This window comes from Meles meles, chromosome 15, assembly GCF_922984935.1.
Source record: "Meles meles chromosome 15, mMelMel3.1 paternal haplotype, whole genome shotgun sequence".
Lineage (NCBI taxonomy): Eukaryota > Metazoa > Chordata > Mammalia > Carnivora > Mustelidae > Meles > Meles meles.
The window spans coordinates 34,702,220-34,727,025 of record NC_060080.1 but is presented as its reverse complement, the minus strand read 5'-3'; the positions used below and the strand labels follow the sequence as shown (position 1 = coordinate 34,727,025).

Genomic DNA, 24,806 nt, shown 5'->3' with positions numbered 1-24,806 from the left:
TTAAGACTTACCCTACCGCTGACATCACTTTCTGGAATAGCTTCTCTGAACTTCTTAAACGCATGGACGAGGTTAAGCAATGAGGCAGGCAGGATCCTTACCAGTGATGCTCTGAATGAGGGCCAAGTCTAACAACATGGATATAATGCTTTCTCCACCATCACTCTGTCTTCACAAGGGCAGATTTAGAGGACAAATCATTGGGTCCAAAAGCCCTTACTGCAGGAAATATTTGAGGCCAATAATCAACAGGTACCAAAGAAAATGCTTTTAAGACACAATGAAGCATAACTTCAAAGGCTGTGATCCAGGATCCCAAGTTGGCAAACAGGAAAGAACTGGCTCTTTTTAAATGACTAACTACCTGCACCAGAGGCTGGGAAGAGGCATTAATCATCATACACAGAATGCTGTAATTAGCAGCTTTTAAAAAGCCAAGCTTTTTGTGTTCAAGATGTGGAAAAAACTGACACTGGACCAAATACAAGATACATCCATAAACTCAGGCACCCAATCAAGCAGGTAGTTCCCAGCAGCTACTGTACATCGAGCACGGCAGCATCATCTTTTAGTATAATAGTACAGTTTATATGTTTAATTTAGTTTTTAATGTAGTCTGTCCTGTTGACCTGAACATCTGAGTAGAAAATTATGTGAAAAATAAAATATCGAAGAGCCTACTCATCCAACAACTAACTCAATAGCTTTCCTTTTATCTCTGATGCTGTTTAACACTTCCGGTCATGTACACTTCGTAATTCTGTCCATTTGCAGCCATGTGGTCTGGGTTCAATCTCCCAATCTGCTATGTAAAAGTCATGAAACTGACAGGTTACTTAACCTTTCCGTGCTTCAGTCTCGTCTGTAAAATGGGGATAACAGGACCTACTTTATAAAGTCAGTGCGAGGAGTAAATACATATAAAGCAACTGGAATAACATCTGTCACAAAGGTTCGATGAATGTCAGAATTTTTAAAAGCCAAGGTTGATAAACACGGTCTATCTCTAAGACTAAATACAGTATTATATATCCAGAACAGGTCCAGCATGAGACATGACAATGTTATAGTGCTTTATGAGAGTCTGCAGCATATCATCTATTAGTAATGACTTCAGGCACTGTGCATGAAGTGAGCTGCCTCTCTTCCTGCGCCCCCAAAATGCATTCCAAAGATGTTTTCATTGCTCAACTCCTACCTAGCTCACAATCACAAAGTAAATCCCTAACTATCCAGAACTGTCCTGGTCCTGGTGACTCTCACTCTCTGCCAGTGGAATCAGAAGGAACAAAGAGTTGCCTCCATGCCACTGTGAAATGCCTACAACACCCAGTGAGTATTGTGGCTCACAAACTACAAAGGACCTCAGGAATGCCTCAGTCAGGTTTTCTCCTACGTTCCATATGCCACTGAGGAAATTCTGGGCACTTGATAATGTCCCTGGAGACTAAAAAGCCAGTATTCACCAAATTACCCCTCTTTGCTGCCAAAGAACAATGGGGCTTCAGTAATTTTCTCCTGTTACAGCAGAAATAGATAGGGCATGACTTCAACATTAGCAAAATGTGAAGACCACTCCAATGTGCACTTGTTTACATCAGCATGAGGGCTGGCTAGCACGGCTCTGTGCTTTGGCCAGAGACTGCCCCTAACCCCATTCAGCTGTTTGGCAATGAGAGCCACAGATGAGAAATTGTGGCTCTGTACTATTCCCTCTCGACTTGGAGAACAGAACAACAAAAATTAAAAGCCTCAAATGTTTATAACTCATCATAATTCAAAGAATTGCCAGTAAATTCACCTGATAAACTCCTTAAATTTATAAGATGGGGACCTCATCTTAACTTATCAAGCACCTAGTAAATGCCTTAATCTAGAATATACTCAGAAAACATGTTCAACAGTGACTGAATGAATGATCCTATATTCTATGTAATTTCTGTGTTCAACACAGAGGTGTCCTAATAATTATATTTCAATATATTGTCTCAGTTCTTATGGTTGATGAAAAACACATTACTAGTTTTTCCATTCCAAGCAATCTGTTAAAGGAAACATTACTTATAAACAGATTCTAAGCTATCAGGATGGTAAATTAAAAATGTACTTGCATGTTTTGGATACATTTTTAAAACCATTTGTCAGATTCTCGTTCTGGCAAGATTCTTATGACTAGCCACATTACTTCTTGAGCTTAAAATGAATCTTTATATTCTAGCTTCTTCCAATTAAGTAATAAATGCGTATGGCTCTTTGGCATTTATTATCTACATCTTTAAGAAAATTATGAAATATGTTTTCATGTTCTATCGATTTGAACAAAAATTAGCTTACTTTCCTACTTCTTGAAATATCCCATTGGTAGATAAAATGACTGTCTCTACATTACCTGGTATGATTATTTTTTCCAGCAAAGGACCCAAGTCACACAGAATATACTAACTCTAGCCAATTTAAACATAGTGTCCCCTAAAAAACTTAATAAAGTCAAACAGCTAACAGACACATGAGAAAATGTTCAATATCACTCAGCATCAGAGAAATACGAGTTGAAACCACAATGAGATACCACCTCACACCAGTCAGAATGGCTAAAATTAACAACTCGGGGAAAACAGATATTGGTGAGGACATTAGAGAAAGGGAACCCTCTTACACTGTTGGGTGAGAAGGCAAGCTGGTGCAGCCACTCTGGAAAACAGAAATTGCACTATTAGTATTTATCCAAAGGATAAAAACATAGTGAATCAAGGGGCACATGCAACCCAATGCTTATAGCAGCAATGTCCACAATAGCCAAAGTATAGAGAGAGCCCAGATGTCCATCAACATATGAATGGATAAAGAAGATGCAGTATACACATGTACTGGAATATTACTCAGCCATCAAAAAGAATGAAATCTTGCCATCTGCAATGACATGGCTGGAACTAGAAGGTATCTACAAGTGAAATAAGTCAGTCAGAAAAAGACAAATACCATACAATTTCACTTATATGTGGAATTTAAGAAACAAAACAGATGAACATAGGGGAAAGGAAGGAAAAATAAAATAAGATAAAAACAGAAAGGGAAGCAAACCATAAGAGACTCTTAACAATAGGGAACAAACTGAGGGTTGCTGGAGGGGAGGTGGAGGGGGATAGAGTAACTGGGTGATGGGCATTAAGGAGGACACTTGATATAATGAGCATGGGTATTGTATGCAACTGATGAATCACTAAATTCTACCCCTCAAGCTAATGATATAATATATACAAACTAAATTTAATTTAAATAAATAATAAATAAATATTTAAAATGTTCTCAAATTTTAAAAAATTAAAAACTTCTTCAGCAATGCTGTCATGTTAACTACTGAGATCAAATTATTTCTGAAAAGATTTGGAGCATGAGGAATTCCAGTATCTCTGTCATACATTTTCTGCTTTAGAAACTGCATCCATTTCTGAAAAGAGAAATATGCACAAAAGTCCTGGGAACTGGGTGTGTGTGTGTGTGTGTGTGTGTGTGTCTGTGTGTCTGTGTGTGTGTGTGTGTGTGTGTGTGTGTGTGATACAAGGACCAAATCACAGCTTAGGCCAAAAAAAGACAGATTCAATACCCACACTGGGGGAAAGACGAGGAGCTAATTTTTAAAATAAAATTAATATACTGTATTTCCCTAGATAAACCATTTTTTTAAAGATTTATTTATTTGACAGACAGAGATCACAAGTAGGCAGAGAGGCAGGCAGAGAGAGAGGGGGAAGCAGGCTCTTCACTGAGCAGAGAGCCCAGATGCAGGGCTCGATCCCAGGACCCTGACCAAGATCATGACCTGAGCTGAAGGCAGAGGCTTAACCCACTGAGCCACCCAGGTGCCCCTAGACAAATCATTTTTAAGGTAATCATGACTACTAGAGAGGTGAATTAAGTAAAGATTATGAACAAAAGCTGAAAAACTTGCAGTTAACTCGAGGCAGACAACGACACTGCCCTCCCTCGCACACAGCGCCCTGCTGCCACCCGCGGGCCGCCAGGCTTGCCCCACTGTCTCTCTGAGGTTGAGTAAATGCCAACTACTTTCTGAAGCTGACCTGACCTTGACAGTCAGTAACTGCTTACCTTTTGAGTTCAAACATTTTGTTAGACTTCCAAGATATGTATGCTTAAATGTTACCACCAGCATATTTCATAAAAGGCCACCAGCGCTCCTCCACAACCCCCAAAACTACAAACCAGGGACAGGATTTTTTCACTTTGGCTTCCCATCAAAGTACAGAGCAGATACGAGTTAAGTAATACAAAATATAGTTTTCATCCCAGAGATCCTCCAAAGAAAGTAAAAGGCCATACATTCTACAAGGTCAAGAATCACCCCACCTGGGAACCAGATCTTGTGTTTTAGTTCTAGGATTCTAAAATGCCTGCCTCTGTAATGTTCTAGGAACCTGGAGAAAACCAGCACTTCCTGGTGGTTGCGGGACACTCTTCTGTAGGATGCAAACAGGCAGGCACATGGATTGGGAAAGTCTGGATTCAAGCAGAGCTAAAATAGTCACTTGACTATAGAACACCTGCAGGGCTTTAATAAGGTAATCACACTATACATTTCCTAGATAAAATCCCATTATGATGCCTTTAGTAAATCAAGTTGAGCAAGATCATGAGGCGAATTTAGAAATGCTTTAAAGAAGGCTGTTCTGTGTTTTTTTCTCATTGCCATGATATTACTGAATACTTCCTATCAGCCTCTAAGGTGCTCTTACCTGATATGCGTTGCAGGCAGAGATTCATACTGGCGTGACAAGAAGAGCTCCCTATGTTTCAGCTGATGCTTCTGTTTATCCGTCAGGTCGGCCTCAATTGTGGTTTCCGATTCTTCCTCAATTTCTTCTACACAAATAAAATTCAAAGAATGCATTATTACAGGGCACATTATCTATCTGGACATCAAGACAGATTAACCTTTCATTCAAAATTTTCTTCAAACCAACTTTCATTATTTTATTTTAAATTTACATATCTAACTTGTCATTTGCATTACAATCATAAAATGACATGAATTGGGGCCACAAAGAGGAAGAACTCTAATTTTAAAATGGCAGATGGAACATATGCATTTATCACCTCTTCCCCCATAAAACCACACCAAATAGCAATTAAAATGCACACACATTTCAATGACAATAAAAGTGGAAACAACGATAGAAGAATCAGCCAAAAAAAAGTTTTAGAGGATGGAAAGCAGATGCAAAAAAAAAAAAAAAAAAAAGGTGCAAACTTAGCCAAGAGAAGGAAGTGATAATCTATATATGTACAGACAGATGCAAGGAGAAGGCAAGCACAAAGCTTGAAGTGACTTAGCCCTCAAAGATACCAAGTAAGTATTGTGAGAAAGAGGGGTGGGCAAGAGAAAAAGCCAGCAGGAAAGGTTGAAAGTCTATCTACAACACTCTAACTAAATCCCAGAGTTTTCTATTTAAAAAAGAGAATAACCAGAAAGTAAATAAATAAAAAATAAAAAAGAACAATCAGAAAACAAGAAATAGGGTAACATTTTTAAAATTTGATAACACAGACAAAAAGCTAATGGAAGGATTAGAAGATACTGGCTAAGGAAATTTCCCAGAAATTTCAACACTAAGACAAAGAAATATATAAATGAAAACCAAAAGCTAAAATAAGTAAAATAAAATAAAAATAATTCATGAAGTCCAACATCCCAAGACTAAAAATTTCAGAAAGACAACAATAAGGAAAACACATTTCTTCATCTCTTTTGGTGGGGAGAGGGAGTAAGGAAAGACCTATCAAAGAAATGATTCAAGAACATTTGCCCTTACTGAGAGAGAGGCACGTCCACACTGAATTTCCAGCATACTTAATTTTTTTTAAGTGCTAACATGAGATCACAGAAGTTTACAGAAAGAAAACATAGGTCACATGCAAAGATCTAGAATCAGAGTGGAATTCTATTGAATAGCAACACTATTCTATCCTAAGATGGTGGAGAATGTTATTCAAGAGGAAAAATTATAATCAACCTAGAATTGTACTTGTAAATTGTAAACTATTTATCAAGTCTGGAAACAGAGTAAGAACAATCTTTCATTCATTCAACCAAGATTTATTAGGTGCCCAAACAGGCACTATTTGAGATGCTGGAGACAAGCAGTGAGCATAAAAGTTATTAGAGAAGAAACAATTCAAAGTATTTGCCCTTGAGAAACAGGGTTGGAAGCAAGGGACAGCAGACAGCAACATTTCATGAAAGTTTACCAAAAAAAAACAAAACAAAAAAAAAACCTACTGCATGTAATAATCTTTTTAAAGAAAAATATGAGGGCTCCTGGGTAGCTCAGTTGGTTGGGCAACTGCCTTCAGCTCAGGTGTTGATCCGGGAGTCCCAGGATCAAGTCTCACATCAGGCTCCATGGGGAGTCTGCTTCTCTCTTTGACCTTCTCCCCTATTATGCGCTCTCTCTCTCTCAAATAAATAAATAAAATCTTTAAAAATAAAAAAAAATTAATAAAGAAAAATATGAACAAGTGTCATTTACAAATAAAATTCTAAGTAATTTTAGACACAAAAATTTCTTAATATAATACCTCTAAGAGCTCACAGATCCTCACTCTGCAGCCTTAGCTGGCCAGGCTGGGTGGGAATAGCAGTGGGGGGGACTCAGATGGTGAGACTAGTTGAAGGGGTAGGGTGCTCTTCATGTAGGAAGAGCTTAAGTTTAGGACTCAGAGGCCTTACTTTTGGGGCACTGATGGGCAACACACATATACACATACACACACGGGTATATTTCTGCTTCTCACTATTCTTGTAAATTCTCATTTATGGACCCCCAACCACAAATGAGATTTTATCACATATATAATTTTCTAATTATGCAGTGTTTTTGAACTGTGTAAGGCCAACGAATGGGATTAAGTATCACATCTTTTCTACAATACTTTCAAATTTTTAAAACTCGATTGAAAATAAACCTGAAAAACTGATTTAGAAAGGCTCACTTAGGGGCGCCTGGGTAGCTCAGTGGGTTAAGCCTCTCCTTCAGCTCGGGTCCTAGTCTCAGAGTCCTGGGATCGAGCCCCACATTGGGCTCTCTGCTCAGCAGGGAGCCTGCTTTCCCCCTCTCCCTCTGCCTGCCTCTCTGCCTACTTGTGATCTTGTTCTCTGTCAAATAAATAAATAAAATCTTAAAAAATAAAAAAAAAGACTCACTTAGACTAAAGTGACTTAAAAGTTTTTCGAACACTCTTTTTAATCAACTACTCAAAGAGAAAACCCAACACTAAAACGGCCAGATACCTCCAAAGACATTTCACCAATGAAGATAAATGAAATTATTGGTGCATTAGCTCTATTGGCACCCGCAAAATCATACTCCTTACTTAATGAGTATTTGATAAATTGTTGTCCTGTAAAACACAACTAACTGAATTCTAATGCATACCCTATAGAACTAAAACTCCAACAAGCTCTACAAATAATCCCAGCAAATCTTAGTCTCCTGCACAACCTCATGGTACAGGGTGAAAAGGACTAGAATCTCTGACATGCAACTGAGGCAAAGACAGAAATCACCAAACAGCACCTAAAACTCACATTCAAAATTTACTAGTGTTAAATTCCATTTACATATTTTCATAAATTTACACTGGCTTCTGAATAGGAACAATTCCCATACCATTAACATCCTAAAAACATGAAATGACCACAGTGGCAAAACTGGCATTTAGACAATGAAAAAAAATTAAAAGACTTAATAGAATTATCATCATCAGAAATTTGGTACATGGTAACATATTTATAATTTTTTTAAAACCATTTTACCAAGCTTGATGGAAGATCAAATTTGCTACCTTCCAAAAGTTATTTAAGTAGAAGTCCCATACTCTATACATACTCTATACAGTGATAGGAAATGATACCAAATTTTTTACTGTACTTTCTCTACAGCTGGGATAATTTCACCACAGTTTATTAGCAAGAAGGCACTAGGATATGGGAGATCAGTCTTTTCAGTAGTAGATGACAATCAGGGACTCAGGCAAAGCTTTAGAGAACGGGCATGTGACAGTCATGTACAAGACCAGAGCTGGTGATGAAGAATTTAGGTACCTGAACAGTAAGGGACAGAACGCAGGGAAGGAGCAGCCATTATTGATTCTAGTTACTTAACTGAAACTGGGTGTTCTTCAGAATAGTTCAGAATTCTCATTCTTACATATTAGTTGTGGGGGATGGAGGGGAAAGCAGACAGGAGGAGAGTCCTCCACAGGTTATTCCCAAGCTTCCCTATGTCTATATTTTAATGGAGTATCAGCCCATGATGATGTTAGCTGGTACAGACTGTACAAAAAAGCAGGCAGTTAAACATTTGTCTGCAGATGCTTTTAACAAGTGCCCAAATGTTTGAACCAAATTATTGGATCAAAAATAGCTCAGTATTGATGCAACTCATTTGTGTAGTAAGAAAAAAAATCTTCAAAAGAGGAATAAGGAAGTTGAATAAAATTAGAAGGATTTTTATGACAATGGAGATTTCAGGAAACTATCTGAATGAAGAGAAACAGTTTGGCAGTTTAGAGGCAAATAATAAAGAAAAATCAGTTACATGTCCATCATTAGCAATGAATAATCCAAAACTGAAATTAAAAAGCAATTTCATTTACGATGGCACCAACAGGAAAAAAACTACTTAGAAAAATATTTAACAAAGGACAAATCTTATATACTAAAAACTATAAACACTGTTAAAGGAAATTAAAGACCTAAATAAATGGAGAAACTATGTTCACAGATTGAATGACTTACTATGGTTAACATGGCAATTCTCCCCAAATTTATCTACAGATCCAGTGTAACTTCTATCAAAATTCCCACTGCCTTTTCATAAAAATTAATAAACCCTAAAATTCATATGGACATGTAAGTGACCCAGAATAGCCAAAATTGTTTTGAAAGAGAATAAATTTAAAAGGATTCATACTTTCAGATTTTAAAGCTACAATAACCAAGATTATGTGGTATTGGCATAGGGATAGACATATACATGAAGATTCCAGAAATAAGCCCATACATTTATGGTTAATTGAGTTTGAACAAGGGTGTCAAGACAATTCACTGGAGGAATGAAATTCTACAAATGGTGCTGAGAACAGCTGGATAACAACATGCAAAGAATGAAGTTTCACCCTCACACCATATACAAAAATTAATGCAAAATGAATCAAAGTCCTAAATTTAAGAGCTAAAGCTAGGGGCGCCTGGGTGGCTCAATCAGTTAAGCGACTGACTCTTGATTTCAGTTCAGGTCATGATCTCAGGGTTGTAAAATCAAGTCTAGCAGTCTCTCTCCCTCTCTTTCTGCCCCTCCTCCTGTGCTCATGCACACTCTCTCTCTCTAAAAAAAAAAAGAGCTGAAACTATAAAACTCTTAGATAAAACAGGTATAGCTTTTCATGTCCTTAGACTAGGTAATGGTTTCTTTACTATGTCACCCTAAAGCCTAAACAACCCAAAACACACACACACACGTATATAGATACGTATATACATATAAATATATACAATAGATATATACATCATATATGTATGTGTATGTATACAAATTTGAATATTAAAACTTTTGTACTTAAAAGTGTACTTAAAAAGAAACTATCAAGAAAGTACAGATGGGGCACCTGGCGGGCTCAGTTGGTCCAGCATGTGACTCTTGATGTTGGGGTTCTGAGTCCAAGCCCCACATTGGGCACAGAGCTTACTTAAACAGAAAAAAAAGAAAGCAGAGACAACCTACAGAATGGGAAAAAAATATTTGCAAATCATGTACCGATAAGGGTCCAGTATCCAGAATATATAAAGAATTCTTACAACTCAACAATAAAGAAAAAAACAACAATTAATAATGGGCAGAGGATTTCAAAAGACATTTCTCCAAGAAGATATACAAATGGCCGGTAAGTACATGAAAAGATGTTCCACATCATTAGTCACTAGGGAAATGCAAGTCAAAATTACAGTGAGATATTTCATACCAACTAAGATGATTACAATCAAAAAGACATAACAAAAAAAAAAAAAAAAAAGACATAACAAGCCCTGGCAAAAACATGGAAAAGTCAGAATCTTTGTGCACTGCTCGTGTAAAATGGTGCTGCTGCTCTGTTACACGGTTTGGCAGCTCCTCAGATAGCTAAACATAGTTACCACAGACTAGCATTATTCAGCCATAAAAAGGAATGAAGTGCTGATGATTCATTCTACAATATAGATAAACCTTGAGGCATTACACCAAATGAAACATCATGAAAGTGAAAGACACAAAGGGCCATATATTGTATGATTCCATTTATATGAAAAGCCCAGAATAAGCAAACCCATGGCAACAGGAAGTGTATGAGTAGTTGCTAGAGGATGGGTGGAGGGGGAAGCTGGTGAGCGACTGCTAATGGGTATGGGTTTCTTTGCAGAGTGGTCAACATGTCCTGGAATTAAGTAATGGTTACAGTTAAATTTGTGAATATACTACAAACTACTAAGTTATATACATTTTTTTTGGAGGGAAAAAAAAAGAATTATATGGTATGTGAACTATACCAGAAAGAAAAAAAGCTAAACCTGAAAAAAAAAAAAAATGTTAAAATGCAAAAGGTCAGCGGAACTGCCATCTTCTGGTAAAGTGCCAATATGCCCAACACAAGGGGACAGGAGAGGGGCCTGCTCTAAATTCTCTAGGCCTTTCAGAACACAGGGTGTTGCTCCTTCTGCCACACATGCCCATCTACAGGAAAGGTGTACTGTGACACCAAGGGAATAGGTGCTGTTCAAAAACAGTGCCCCACAAATGCTACCATGGCAAACCGGAAGAGTCCACAGCATGGCCCAGCATGCTATCGGCATTGCCGTTCAGGGCAAGATTCTCGCCAGGTGAATGAAGGTGCATTTTGAGCATAGTAAGCACTCTAAGAGCTGCATGAAGGAAAATGATCAGGAAAAGAAAAAGAGAAAGGTACTTGGGTTCAACTGAAGCCTCAGCCTGTGCCACCCAGACAAGCACACTTTGTGAGAACCAGTGGAGAGGAGCCTGAGCTGCTGGAACCCATTCCCTAGGAAATCAGGGCATGATGGTTACAAAAAAAAAAAAAAAAAAAAAACTAACCAAACAAAATAAAAGACCTTGCTACGGGCCGTTAAGAAAAGAAAATTAAAGAAAAAAGGAGAGAAAAGAAAAGAGAAAAAGACAACGAATCAAACACACACAATACAAAAGGCCAAAAGAAGAATAGACAAATTTCAGTACGGTCATGTAATAAAATTCTATGCAGTAGCTAAAAATGCATAAGTGAATCCAAGTACCAAGATGGATGAATCTCAAAAACTTGATGATAAGCAAAAAAGCAATCTATAGAAAGCTACATATGTACAATAACATTTTTTAAAATGCCAAAAGTGTTCTATAAAAATACACACATGTATAGCAAAATATAAAAACATGAATGGAAAAAACACACCAGAGCTAAGACATCAATTCACCTATGGAGAAACTAGGAAGGGAATGGGGATATACACAGCACTATAAAAATCTGAAGCAAATTTGAAAATTTTAAGAGAAGATATTGTGAAAATATTAAGAGAAGATAAAGCTGGCTGGGAGGTTCATAATTACACTACATTATTGCCTCTTTACTGCTTCCTAAAAATACTTCAAAATAAAAAGTGACTAGAACCCAACAGAAGGAAAACACTTCTCTCTTTTGTCTGTACCTAAACTCTAATCCGTATTAAACTGATTTTTTTCCCTTTATGGCAACAACCACTATAGTTAATAATCATTTATTTAATCTGTGTCTTGTCTTCACTTCTACCATCTTGCAAAAATATCAATTTCTACTGGTATTCTAGCATTAATCAATTTCTGAAATACATAAGAATAAATATACATATATATAAATATACAAATAAATTTTGGTTTTTGAATATTAAAAAAGGGGGAGAGCAAAGTAGAAAAGTGGGCCAGCTTTGAGATCAAAATCAGGCAAGAACTAAGTGTCCAGGGGCCCCTGGGTGGCTCAGTGGGTTAAGCCTCTTCCTCCGGCTCAGGTCATGATCTCAGGGTCCTGGGATCAAGCCCCGCGTCGGGCTCTCTGCTCAGCGGGGAGCCTGCTTCCCCCCCCTCTCTCGCTCTGTCAAATAAATGAATAAAAGAAAAAAATCTTAAAAAAAAAAAAAAGAGCTAAGTGTCCAATGCTTCTACAAAGAAATGCATGACAGGAGCCTACATGGCTCAGTGAGTTAAGCAGCCAACTCTTGATTTTGGCTCAGGTCATATCTCAGGATCCTGGGACTAAGTCTCCTGTCTGGCTCCTGACCAGCGGGGAGTCTGCTTGAGATTCTCTCCCTCTCCCTCTCCTTTTGCCCCTCCCCCTGCTTGTGTGCTGCTCTCCCTCTAAAGTAAACAAATACATCTTTAAAAAAAGTAATGCATGAGATAAGTAAGAGAGAATGTTGGAGTGAATGAAAAGTTATCAGAAGTAAGAAGATCAGGGACACCTGGGTGGCTCAGTGGGTTAAAGCCTCTGCCTTACGCTCAGGTCATGATCTCAGGGTCCTGGGATCAAGCCCCATATCAGGCTCTCTGCTCAGCAGGGAGCCTGCTTCCCTTCCTCTCTCTCTGCCTGCCTCTCTGCCTACTTGTGATCTCTGTCTGTCAAATAAATAAATAAAATCTTTAAAAAAAAAAAAAAAAGAAGTAAGAAGATCAAATGTAAAGTTGGAAGAAGCCTCTGAGATGTTGGTACCTGATCCATTTAGACTTTCACCAACCTCCACGTGGCAGAGTTCCCTCCTCACTGCCACAAAGCAACACCCACAGCTTAAGATACTTGTCACAGAATGCCTTACACTATAGTCACCTGATTCTGAGCCCCTGTGAACAAAGATGGGTTATTTATCTTTGTATCCATGCTGTTTTACTTATAGGATAAAAAAAAGATGGGACGTCAAGAAATGTTCATAATAGGCCAGGTAAAGCATTATCGGGTAACACTCAGGTTAGTGTCTACAAGGATAGATGTGCAAAGTTACGACTGCACAAAGTAGCTATCAAAAAGTTACTGTTCAAAAGGGCTCCACTTTTCACAATTCTTTTAAGATCTAACAGGGTGGAGGAGACCAGGTTTCAGAGTCACACCTGAATTCAAATTCTAGTAATACGTGTCCGGAGTTATGTGGCCTTGCGCAAATTATTTACTTTTTGTAATCCTTAGTTTCTTCATCTGTAAAATGTGTACACAATTCTTCCCTCTTACATTTACTGTGAGGATTAAGATAATGCACATAAATTGCTTAGCACCATGCCGAACATAGCATTAGATTAAAAAACTGCTACTACTATTTTTAAATAAATTTTAACATGATCTTTGATATTTCGAAAACAATTCCTATCTCCTCAAACAACGGTTCCTATTTAAGAAGGCAAATCATATTAAAATTAGAACAAATTTAAAATGTTTTCACTTGTTTATTTTTAGGATTTTCAATGTCATCTCTACACCCAGTGTGGGGCTCAAACTCACAACCCCAAGATCAAGAGTCATATGCTCCAGTAACTGAGCCAGCCAGGCACCCATTTTTACTTTTTATAAACAAACAAAAACTTATCTAGACCCCACTGCTGGAGGCCCTGATTGAGAAATTGTGGGGTGAGTCACGCCAGTTGAGCCTCAGTTAAGAATCATAATTATAAAATACTAATTTGAAAATGTTATTCTGAAGGAACATCTATGACAGCTTCTTAGTCTCAGGATCCCCTATACTCTTAAATCCTATCAAAGATCTCAAAGAGCTTTGGCTTATACGGGTCATATCTACCATACTGTATTAACAAATTAAAATGAAATCTGGGGACGCCTGGGTGGCTCAGTCGGTTAAGGGGCTGCCTTCAGCTCAGGTCATGATCCCAGCGTCCTGGGATCAAGTCCCACATGGGGCCTGCTTCTCCCTCTGCCTCTGCCTGCCACTCTGCCTGCCTGTGCTCGCCGCTCTTGCTCGCTCTCTCTCTCTCTGACAAATAAATAAATAAATAATCTTTTTTTAAAAAAAGAAAGTAAAAGAAAAAATGAAGAGCTCTTTAAAATACAAATTGCAAGCACAAAACCCATTATCATGAGAGCAATGGTACCATCACGTGTCATACACTCTCCGGAGAAACTCTGTTATACGCTCATCACAGAATCAGTGGAACAGTTCAATGGCAGCATAGTGTTACTATGAACATTGTCCATCCTCTAGAGCTCCCTGAAAGGTACTCAGGAATGACTGACCGCTGCCAAAGAAATAGTAACTGAAGTCTAACCTGAAAAGAAAAATAAAAACTGCCCAAAGAAAGAGGTTATTTTTACTTTATTGGATTTAAGAAAACTGTCACAAATTTTATCCTCACATTGTATGATATAATGACTCATAAGTTGTTCTACAGCAAGTTAGGATCCCATCAGAAATTTAAGCTATTTCTGCTTTACATTTATTTATTCAAAGAACACTGCATCTGGCAAAGGCTGCCCAATCTTATAATATATTCAAAGTCCATCTGGAATTTTATACAGCCTTAACATGCCACCATGCATTTTTCTACTTGCTATCAATGTTTAAACTTAAGAAACAAAAGGATCAGAAGTAACCAAATTTTTCCAGCACCACCGGGTTACCATTCTCTCCAAATCATTACGGACACATCAGCCAGCATCTTCCTACAACACGACTTACACTTCTCCTCTGCTTTGATTAAAAAAACGAAAAACAAAAAACATAACTCTCAATAACAATCAATCATCACTGGAATCAAACCTAAACTTTTGTGGCTGAAAAAATCTCCTAAAGATTAGCCTTGCCATGTATTTTACCTATTCTTTCTTTCCTGGCAAGAAAGACAGACAGACAGACAGAAAATTTATTGATGTACCTACCAATGTGTTCTGGGGATATCTGCTTGGAAGACATAAAAATCCTGCCCTAAGAGATTAGAGATGACCCAAGATTACAGGTAAGAATATATTCCTTCAAGTGTGGTAAGTATTATAAAATTCTGTAGGGTGCTCCAACAATATGACAGTTAACTAAGACAGCCTGAAGGGCCAGCAAAAGCTTCTGTGAAGAAACACTGCTTACACGAGACCTGCAGGAGATAGGAGGTTGGGGTGGGTCCAGAACACAGGCTGGCCCAGGCCTTATCTCTACTTGAGGTTCGTGAACCATGGGAATCACCTACTCTTACCTTCCCATCAGGCTGACTATATCAGCAGAGAGCCTCATTTACAGTGACTGAAACTGTCCTGGTTTTTAAAACTGAAAGCCTTCTGCTCAGAGAACCCTCAAGACGGTCAGTCACCCCAGCCCTCATATTACTCAACCCACTATGACGGCTCTGGCCTACTGAAAGAAAACTTATGGTCCCATAATGGTGAAAATTTTTTTTTTTCCCTTTTTATTAATTTTTTCAGCGTAACAGTATTCATTCTTTTTGCACAACACCCAGTGCTCCATGCAAAACGTGCCCTCCCCATCACCCACCACCTGTTCCCCCAACCTCCCACCCCTGACCCTTCAAAACCCTCAGGTTGTTTTTCAGAGTCCATAGTCTCTTATGGTTCGCCTCCCCTCCCCAATGTCCATAGCCCGCTCCCCCTCTCCCAATCCCACCTCCCCCCAGCAACCCCCAGTTTGTTTTGTGAGATTAAGTGTCATTTATGGTTTGTCTCCCTCCCAAACAAAATGGTGAAAATTTAAAAGATGGAAAATACCAAAACTCATCAAGTATATACACCAATTAGAGTTCCAATTAGAGTTCATTCACAAATGAAGTAAAAGTTGGTTCGAACACTATGAGAAATTTTTTGGCAATATCTACTGAAGTAAATGAATACCCCCATAAACCAACAATTCTACTCCTGGGTATTTACCCCCAAGAGGAATTAGCGTTTAAGTACACCAAAAGACTTGTACAAGATGTTCCTAGCAGCTTTGTCATAGGTGCCCAAAACTGGAAACCACTCAGATGTCCATCAACAGGAGAAGGAATACTACTGGGCTGGAGAAAAAAATAAGTAGTAACAAGCAGTAATACCAATGGATCCTACAGACAGTGTGCTGAGGGGAAAAGTCAGGCAAAGAGGGCAAATACTGTAGGTACTACACTTAGATGAAGTTAAAAACTTGGCAAAACTAACAGATGGTAGATAGACATCAGAACAGTGACTACCTAGGGAGGAAGAGAGCAGTAATGACCAGGAATGGGCATAAAGAACCTACTAGGGTATCAGAAATTTTCACTACCTTGATCTGTGGTAGTTAGAAATGTATACACCTGTAGAAAATTTACTGACCTGCACAGCTTACCCATTCCGTTTTTTTAAATACCTTGACTTTAAAAAAATTGTTTTAAAGAACTAGGATTTCTGTTTGAAAACAAAGGAGTTAACAGGGACAGATCTACCCTCCCACCAGAAGCAACCAAAACAATTAAAAATGAATAATTTAAAAAGCGGACAGCAGACATGAAACATCCGTTTTCTTAACACTGGACCACTGAACATCACATGATAAAGAACAGTGATTCTTGAGAGACAGGACACAAACAAGAAATGAGCCCTAACATTACACATATACTGCCTAGAGAATTTCCAGGCAATGGTGCAAGGAGGAGAAACTGAGGCAAAGCCTGGCAGAGTCCCAGAGTTAGGGAGGCAAAGCTAAAAGACCAGGAAGAACAAGGCAACCAGAATACAGAAGAGAGATAACAGAGAAAACCTGGAGACTGCAGGGGGTGATCTTTGAGCACAGTACCTATCAGTGAAAACACATGAGGAAACTACCAGAATCCAAGGAAAAGATCATTGGAAAAGAATCAGAGGGAACAGAGCCCAGTACTCACACGAGGCCCTGAACAGATTTATTCCCAAACAGCTACTCTGGAAAAACTCGTAACTGACAGTGTTTTGAGTAGAGTACACAGAAAGGTCTTGCTTAAGTAATGGGGAACATTTAAGCCCTAGACAGAGCTCCATGTCCACTAACAAATATATGTTAGGTCATAAATGTAATAACCAAAAGGATCAAACTGTTTCCAAGTAACTTGAGTGCATCCCAGAAGTCAAAACAAGATTTACAGGAATATAAAAATATTCAGGATGCAAAAAAATAAAATTTATCATGTCCGCTACAGACCTAGTAGAAGGCCTAAATTAAAGACTGACCATACCAACTGTAGGCAGAGTGAAGAAACCCAAACGCTCTTACACTAAGGGAATATAAAATGATACAATCATGATGGCAAACTGTTCAAGGTTTCTGAAAAAGCTAAAAATAACTCTACCATATGGGTAAAGCCATTCTACTTCAACCTAAGAGAATATATGTCTATACAAAAACTTGTAACGAATATTCACAACAACTTTATCTGTAATTGCCAAAACCTGAAAACAAATGAAATGTCCACCAACAGATGAGTGAATAAACAAATGGTGGGACATCCATACAATGGAAAGCTACTCAACAATATAAAGGAAGAAATCATCAATGCTGAGATGCATACTGTGTTCATGCATTAGAAGATTCAATATGGTTAAAATGCAATTCTTCTCAAAATGATCGATGCTTTAACACAATCCCAATCAAAATCCCAGCAGGCTTTTTTGTACAAGTTGACAAGCTGGTATTAAAATTCAGATGGAAATGCAAAGCATCTAGACTACAGAACAGTCTAAAGAACTCCGAAAAAAAGAAATCAAAGTTGGAAGGCTAACATTACTGGATTTCAAGAAGTATTAGAAAGCTACAATAATCAAAAGCTGGTTATTGGCAAAAAGCAATAAACGGATCAAAGGAACTGAACAGAAAGGCCAGAAATAGAGCCATACATTTATGACCAACTGATTCAACAAAGGCACAAAAGCAGTGCAATGGAGAAAGGAGAGCCTCTCCAAATGGTGGCTGGAGCAAGCAGATACCCATGCGCCCCCGGCCCCATAAGGAAAGGAACTTAGGATCCATACCTCGCACTAGATATTAAAATTAACTAAAAATGGGTCATAAATGTTAAATCTAAAACTGTAAAACTTCTACAATATAGGAGAAGACTAAATGACAGCAAAGCATGAAAGGAAAATTGATTCATACTTTTTGGAAGGCTCTTTGGGAACATGTATTAAAAACCTTAAAAACTGTATATACAGGGCCGCGTGGGTGGTGCAGCCAACTAAGTGCTGGACTCTGGCTTTCAGCTCAGGTCAGGATCTCAGTACTGGGATCGAGCCCCGCATCGGACTCTGCGCTCAACCCAGCCAGGAGTCTGCCTGAGATCCTCTCTCCCTCCACTTCTGCCCCTCCATCTCGCACTCTCTCTCTAGAATAAATAAATAAATCTTAAAAAAAAAACCTGTATATACATGCTCTCTGATCAAATCATTCGGGGGGAGGGGACAATAAGGAAAAAGACCAAAAAAAGGGCAAATTCACGAGAAAGTATTTACTAGGACAGTCACTGAAATATTTTTCTATTCCTTTTTCTCTGTAAACTACTAAATAATTGAAGATGATTCTACAATGCTACACTCTAAAGTTGTGAATTACGTGATGTAGGAAATATCAATACAAGATATATGAGCCATCTCACACTATAGAATATAAGCTTTTTCAAAGATTTAAGCAATAATGGAAACCAAAGCTCAGAAAATTTATAGTTTACCAGGGACAAAATGGAAACAAGAATCAATCACAGCATAAAGGATTACAACATTTCTTACAGACATTTTCAGCAGTTTATTTCCTTCTAGGAGCCTTTCACTAATGAGCTTCATAATTTCTAAAAATTTCTTATAATCCTGTCATCCCTTCCTGTCCTATTTATAGTTATTTACATGAAAAGATACATAATCATAAGCAAGTTTTTAAAAAGTCTTTTCAAATAAGTGAAAATATAGAAAACATTTCCCCAAATGTATGGAGTACTGAGTAATCTGAAACCCACCTCAACAACAACAGAAAAAAATGGATTTGCTACTTAAACTATAAAAACACAACAAAGGAGTTAACCATATTACATCTTACAGGCAAAGAGAAGAATTATACAAAACAGGAAATAAAATTTTTTATTTTTGTTATCCCTAGGGATATCATTCCAATCTCGGGCCTTTAATAATTTTTCTACCAGGTTGAAATAAATTCCTGCCAGGAATCTTAGTTTCACCCATATGAATTACTGATACTCAAACGTAAAGCAAATTTGGCTAACCAGCTATTTTTATAACCTTGCCACAGACTTACAAGTCCCCACAATATGAAAATATTCATGCAGCTTTAAAGACTAATGGAAGTATTATACACTGGGTCCGGGGAGAAAAACACAAAACAAAAGCAAGAGATGATGTGCTAAGATGATTGTGCTAAGAGAATGAATTTATAAAAATCTTTACTTATGCAACGAAGCTAGATAGAACAAAGATATTGTATCAGATGGTGTCTAAAGCTATACTTTATTCCAAGATCTATAAATACTGGCCAACAGAAAGGTTTAATTTGGGTGTGAAGAAAATGAATTATTCCACTAACTATTATGGGCAGAAAGGGGAGGATATCAGGCCCATAGTGATATGGCTGGAAAAGTCAGCCTTTAATCAAAGCAAGAACTCCAATCTATTCTTATTTAACCTATATGGGTAAGATGTAATTTCCACTCTATCTTTCACAAAAGGGAATTAAAAAAAAAATTCCAGGGGCGCCTGGGTGGCTCAGTGGGTTGAAGCCTATGCCTTCGGCTCAGGTCATGATCCCAGGGGCCTGGGATCGAGTCCCGCATCCGGCTCTCTGCTCCTCAGGGAGCCTGCTTCCTCCTCTCTCTCTGCCTGCCTCTCTGCCTACTTGTGATTTCTGTCAACTAAATAAAATATTTAAAAAAAAAAAAAATTCCAGGGGTACCTGGGTGGCTCAGTTGGTTACGTGTCTGCCTTCTGCTCAGGTCATGATCCCAGAGTCCTAGGATCAAGCCCTGCATTGGGCTCCCCGCTCAGCAAGAAGGCTGCTTCTCCCTCTCCCTCTCCCCCTGCTTGTGTTCCCTCTCTCACCGATTCTCTCTCTCTCTGTGTCAAATAAATAAATAAAATCTTAAAAAAAAAAAAAAAACTCAAGAGCCAATGTGACATGCAACAAACGCAGGACACAGGAAACACAAAATAAACAGTAAGCCTCCCTTCAACATCATATACCAATCTACCTCTTAACAGTTCTACCAGTGAAAATACGATACATACTCTGGAAGTTTCAAAAATTAATGCAAATTCCAATGTGGATTCAAAAAACGGCTGATTAGAGTGAATGTGTAATGATCATTTTATCATTCTATTTCTATATTAGAATGAGAGCTCATATTACAATGTTCCTATTCTACCAAAGTAGTGTGAGACCAGGAATGATTTTATTCCCCATTCTTTTTACCAGTTTAAGGACAAAAGTAGGGCAGAATAAAGTCTTTCCCCTAAAACAACTTTAAAATACACATTCTTAGAATTTAGGTACTTCTGCCTTTCCCTCCTCCAAAAAAGACTCAAACTACAAAACAAGTTTATATCTAAGAAATGTTAAAAGTGAATAAATACTGGGGCGCCTGAGTGGCTCAGTGGGTTAAAGCCTCTGCCTTCAGCTCAGGTCCTGATCTCAGGGTCCTGGGATCGAGCCCCACATCGGGCTCCCTGCTCAGCAGTGAGCCTGCTTCCCCCTCCCTCTCTCTCTCTGCCTGCCTCTCTGTCTACTTGTAATCTCTGTCTGTCAAATAAATAAATAAAATCTTTAAAAAAAAAAAGTGAATAAATACTAATAGGTGTGCTTAGCTGGCTCAGCTGGAAGCATGCGGCTCTTGGTCTTGGGGTTGCGAGCTTAAGGCCTGTGCTGGTATAGAGATTACTTAAATAAACTTTAAAAAAAATTACGTTATGCCAAGGGAATTTACAAAGGGCCTTTTAAAGGTGCAGCAGAGAGCCCTGGGACAATTATTCTGAGCATCAGTTTAGAATGTTTTTCATGTAGAGGGGAAGCTCTCTGAGGGAGAGAGGGCACTAGGCAGGGCTTCTGAATGACCACCACTTTCCCTTAAATATAACCACCCTCAATAGGAAAAATGTTAACACATATTGCTACATGCTAATCTCTGCTAATATCTGCTATACATATTAAGTAAAATATCTCTTCCAACCAACCCATAACTCTTTACCCTTGCCCTTGCCTCTCTGTAGATGGTGGTGGTGGTGGTGGTGGATGTTGGTGGTAGTGGCAGGTACAGTTGTAGTGATGGTGGTAGTGGTGCTGGTGGATGGTGGTGGGGTGCCGGATGGTGGTGGTGGTAATGGTAGTGGGCAGTGGTGGTGGGTAGAGGTGGTGGTGGGTGGAGGATGGTGGGGGTGTATAGCAACATGCTCCAGGAAAGATACATGGTGAGGACTCACTGTCCCATACAAGGTCGAAAAGCCCAAGGCGGTGCCAACAACTAGTCTTGTGGGACTGTGCTTCCCAAAGGTATAGGGAGCACACTGTTGCCTTTCAGAGTACACCCTCCCACATACTTCTATTTGTCTTAAACTTTTTCTGACATAATGGGATCTACCTACTATGGCCCTGAAAGGGGGAACTTAAATATGAAAAAGAAAAATGGTTGAAGCCCACCAGCTCTCTACAATGCCTTAAGATGCTGTTTATTACACACATAGAATAAAAACAAAGAGCCCCTTCTTACATCTTGGATGAAAAAAGCAAAGTAGCAGAGGAAAAGGATGGAGAGTATCTGGACCCTAGGTCTAGAATGTGTGTTATGCCACGATGCCTGCTTTGCTCTCTAGGGAAGGAATACGGCCCCTGGAAGCCTTACAGGTGATGATAAATAGGTGAAAGCACATGCTTGCATCCAAGATGCCTCCCACCTCAGCTCAGTAACACAACTGGCCAGATTTGAAAGAATGTTCTCTTCTTAAGTGTTCTCTCCATCTCTCTGCAATAAGACTCTCCCATCTGCATCATCCTGTTCTTAACACAAACAGTCTTGATACAATTGTCTTTACTATTTTGTAAAATGTAGAGGCGACTAGGATACTCAAACTAGTGAATGATCATTTCCTAAAAGCATGTGGTGTCACTTTAGAAGTCCCCCAGACAGGGGTCAGGTGTCCTGCCTGGGTGTTTCACCTCTCCCACAGCATGTACTATACTGCAGTGAAGCAACCAGTGTCTATGAGCCCAGGACTAAAGGCTTTCTGAGAGCAGGGACAGTATCCAGCCACTGTTAACATATCTAGCACTGAGAACAGACACCTGCTCCAACTGGGATGCTCAGTGAATTACTTATTGAATGAATAAGATATTGGAAGGAACATGATCCCCTGAAAAGATATGGATTTGCAATTTCCAGTTATGGTTCTAGAATGTCACCCACCTGATGTATAATTATGAAGAAGGAATATTAAACACAGCAATAATAATCCTTATCTACCAGCATCACTACCATCCATCATAATACCACTAGAGTAAATATTTGGATTTCTTAACTTCCTTCATTCCCTTTGGTAAGATCTGAAAGCTTAAAAAGAGTTCTTGGCTTCCTGTGCACCCCAAGTTCTGCATGGGAACTGGCATAAAAGGTACTGAGAGGCTGTGAAGCCAGAGAGGCTGGGGTCACCTTTCTGAGACTTTAGCCATTACCCAGCAAGGCTGAAAAGGTAAGGCTTTTACACAACAGTGTCCATTCTCCAAATTTCCAAGGTGTCACAAAAGGAACGGTATCAACAGCTTCTGGATATGACCTCTAAAACCCTGGCCTGAGGCTTCAGGTAAGCACTGCCAACCTTCCCTTTCTTGGCTCTGCTGCCAGCTTGGCTCTGGAAAAGGCTTCAGAGGGAGCAGCTTCCCATGTGGCTCAGTTCTCTGTACCCTCGTGAGAGTCCTCCCAGGGCCCAGCCTAGGATCTGACCTTCAACTGTTCCATCATTTCGTAAGCACCTAATTCCCAGTAATAGATCATATCCAGGCTGGTTTCTGTTTCTTTTTTTTTTTTTTTAAAGATTTTATTTATTTATTTGTCAGAGAGAGAGAGACAGAGAGAGAAAGATCACAAGTAGGCAGAGAGGTAGGCAGAGGCAGAGAGAGAAGCAGACTCCCTGCCGAGCAAGGAGCCCGATATGGGACTCGATCCCAGGATGCTAGGATCATGACCTGAGCCAAAGGCAGCCGCTTAACCAACTGAGCCACCCAGGCGTGCCTGGTTTCTATTTCTGTCACTGACTCCGACTGATAGGAAAAGCTACCTTGCTGCATAAATTTATTTTTTTTTTAAAGATTTTATTTATTTATTTGACAGAGATCACAAGCAGGCAGAGAGGCAGGCAGGGGGGAGGGAAGCAGGCTCCCTGCTGAGCAGAGAGCCCCATGCGGGACTCGATCCCAGGACCCTGAGATCATGACCTGAGCTGAAGGCAGAGGCTTTAACCCACTGAGCCACCCAGGCGCCCCAAAGATTTTATTTATTTATTTGACAGACGGAGAGCACAAGTAGGCAGAGGCAGGCAGAGAGAGAGATAGGAGGAAGCAGGCTCCCCGCTGAGCAGAGAGCCCAATGTGGGACTCGATCCCAGGGCCCTGGGATCATGACCTGAGCCAAAGGCAGAGGCTTTAACCCACTGAGCCACCCAGGCACCCCAATAAAATCTTTAAAAAAAATTTAAGAATAAAAAAAATGGAAGATTATCTGTGGAAAATTTTAGATCAGCTACTCTGACTACAAAAATGATTTTCATTCAGTTAGTCATGAAAATACAAAACATTAAGTCCACAATTAAGTTAAAGGTAAACCTTTAAAGAAACTTAAGACTATCTAATTATTGGAATGTCTCATTTAATAATCAATAAGCAATGTGACATCAATTTTAAAGTATTAATATAGTATTAGCTTTGTTTAAAAAGATAATAACAACCATTAACATTCAAAGTAACAGATCAATAAGAAAATGTGTATCATAAAACATAATTAACTTGTCAAATAATAAGCCTCTATAATATTTACAGTTGATAATAATCTGGTTAATGAGACACAAACTTGCCATAACTGCTAATTATAAAATGTCATTCCCAAAAAATAAAAACATTATAAAGCAGCAAGAGAAAAATATCCTTGTAAATGAACATTTATTACCTTTAAAGCTCCAACAACAAAAAATAGATTGTTGTGCCAACTCCAATCAACTGGCAATAGATGCCTGGAAAGGACTGAGAAGGATCTCTAGGGACAGAGTTAGTCTCAGATTAGCCAGACTGGGCCCTGGATTCAGAAAATGAGTGTCAGGCTGACACCTATGTACCTATACATCTAACAGACTAGACTAAGAAACAATAGACATATGGGCTATATACTCTCATAATGGCAAACATCCTAAGAAATTACAACAGATATCTAGAAATCAAGTATGCCTAACCTTATCCCTACTAGTAAAATTTGTGGTTAAACTACAAAAACTAGAATGAAGAAACAGTTCTTCAAAGGCCAGGCCAACCTTCTCTTGTACCTACCCTTCTCTCTTTAGTATTCCTCCTGCAGGTACAGAGCACAGCTGGCTCTTAAACATCATGGCTTGGCTTGCAGGGGTCCACTTATATGTGCATTTGTTTCAATAAAAACAGCACATAAATGTATTTTCTCTTCCTTATGATATTCTTAATAACATTTTCTTTTCTCCAGCTTACTTTACTGTAAGTACAACATATGATACATATAGCA

At 38.8% G+C, this 24,806-nt stretch overlaps 1 protein-coding gene across 4 annotated transcripts in view; it reads right to left on the bottom strand.

Moving 5' to 3' along the window:
• MTA3 (metastasis associated 1 family member 3) overlaps window positions 1-24,806 on the bottom strand; it is a 181,645-nt gene that overhangs the window by 121,167 nt on the left and 35,672 nt on the right. For all 4 annotated transcript variants that reach the window (XR_006815115.1, XR_006815116.1, XR_006815117.1 and 1 more), the window contains exon 4: window positions 4,752-4,878. Coding sequence is in view for 1 of the 4 variants with exons in the window: in XM_045979575.1 (XP_045835531.1) it covers window positions 4,752-4,878 (127 nt within the window). In the remaining 3 variants the exon portion in view is untranslated. The remainder of the gene's footprint in view (window positions 1-4,751; window positions 4,879-24,806) is intronic.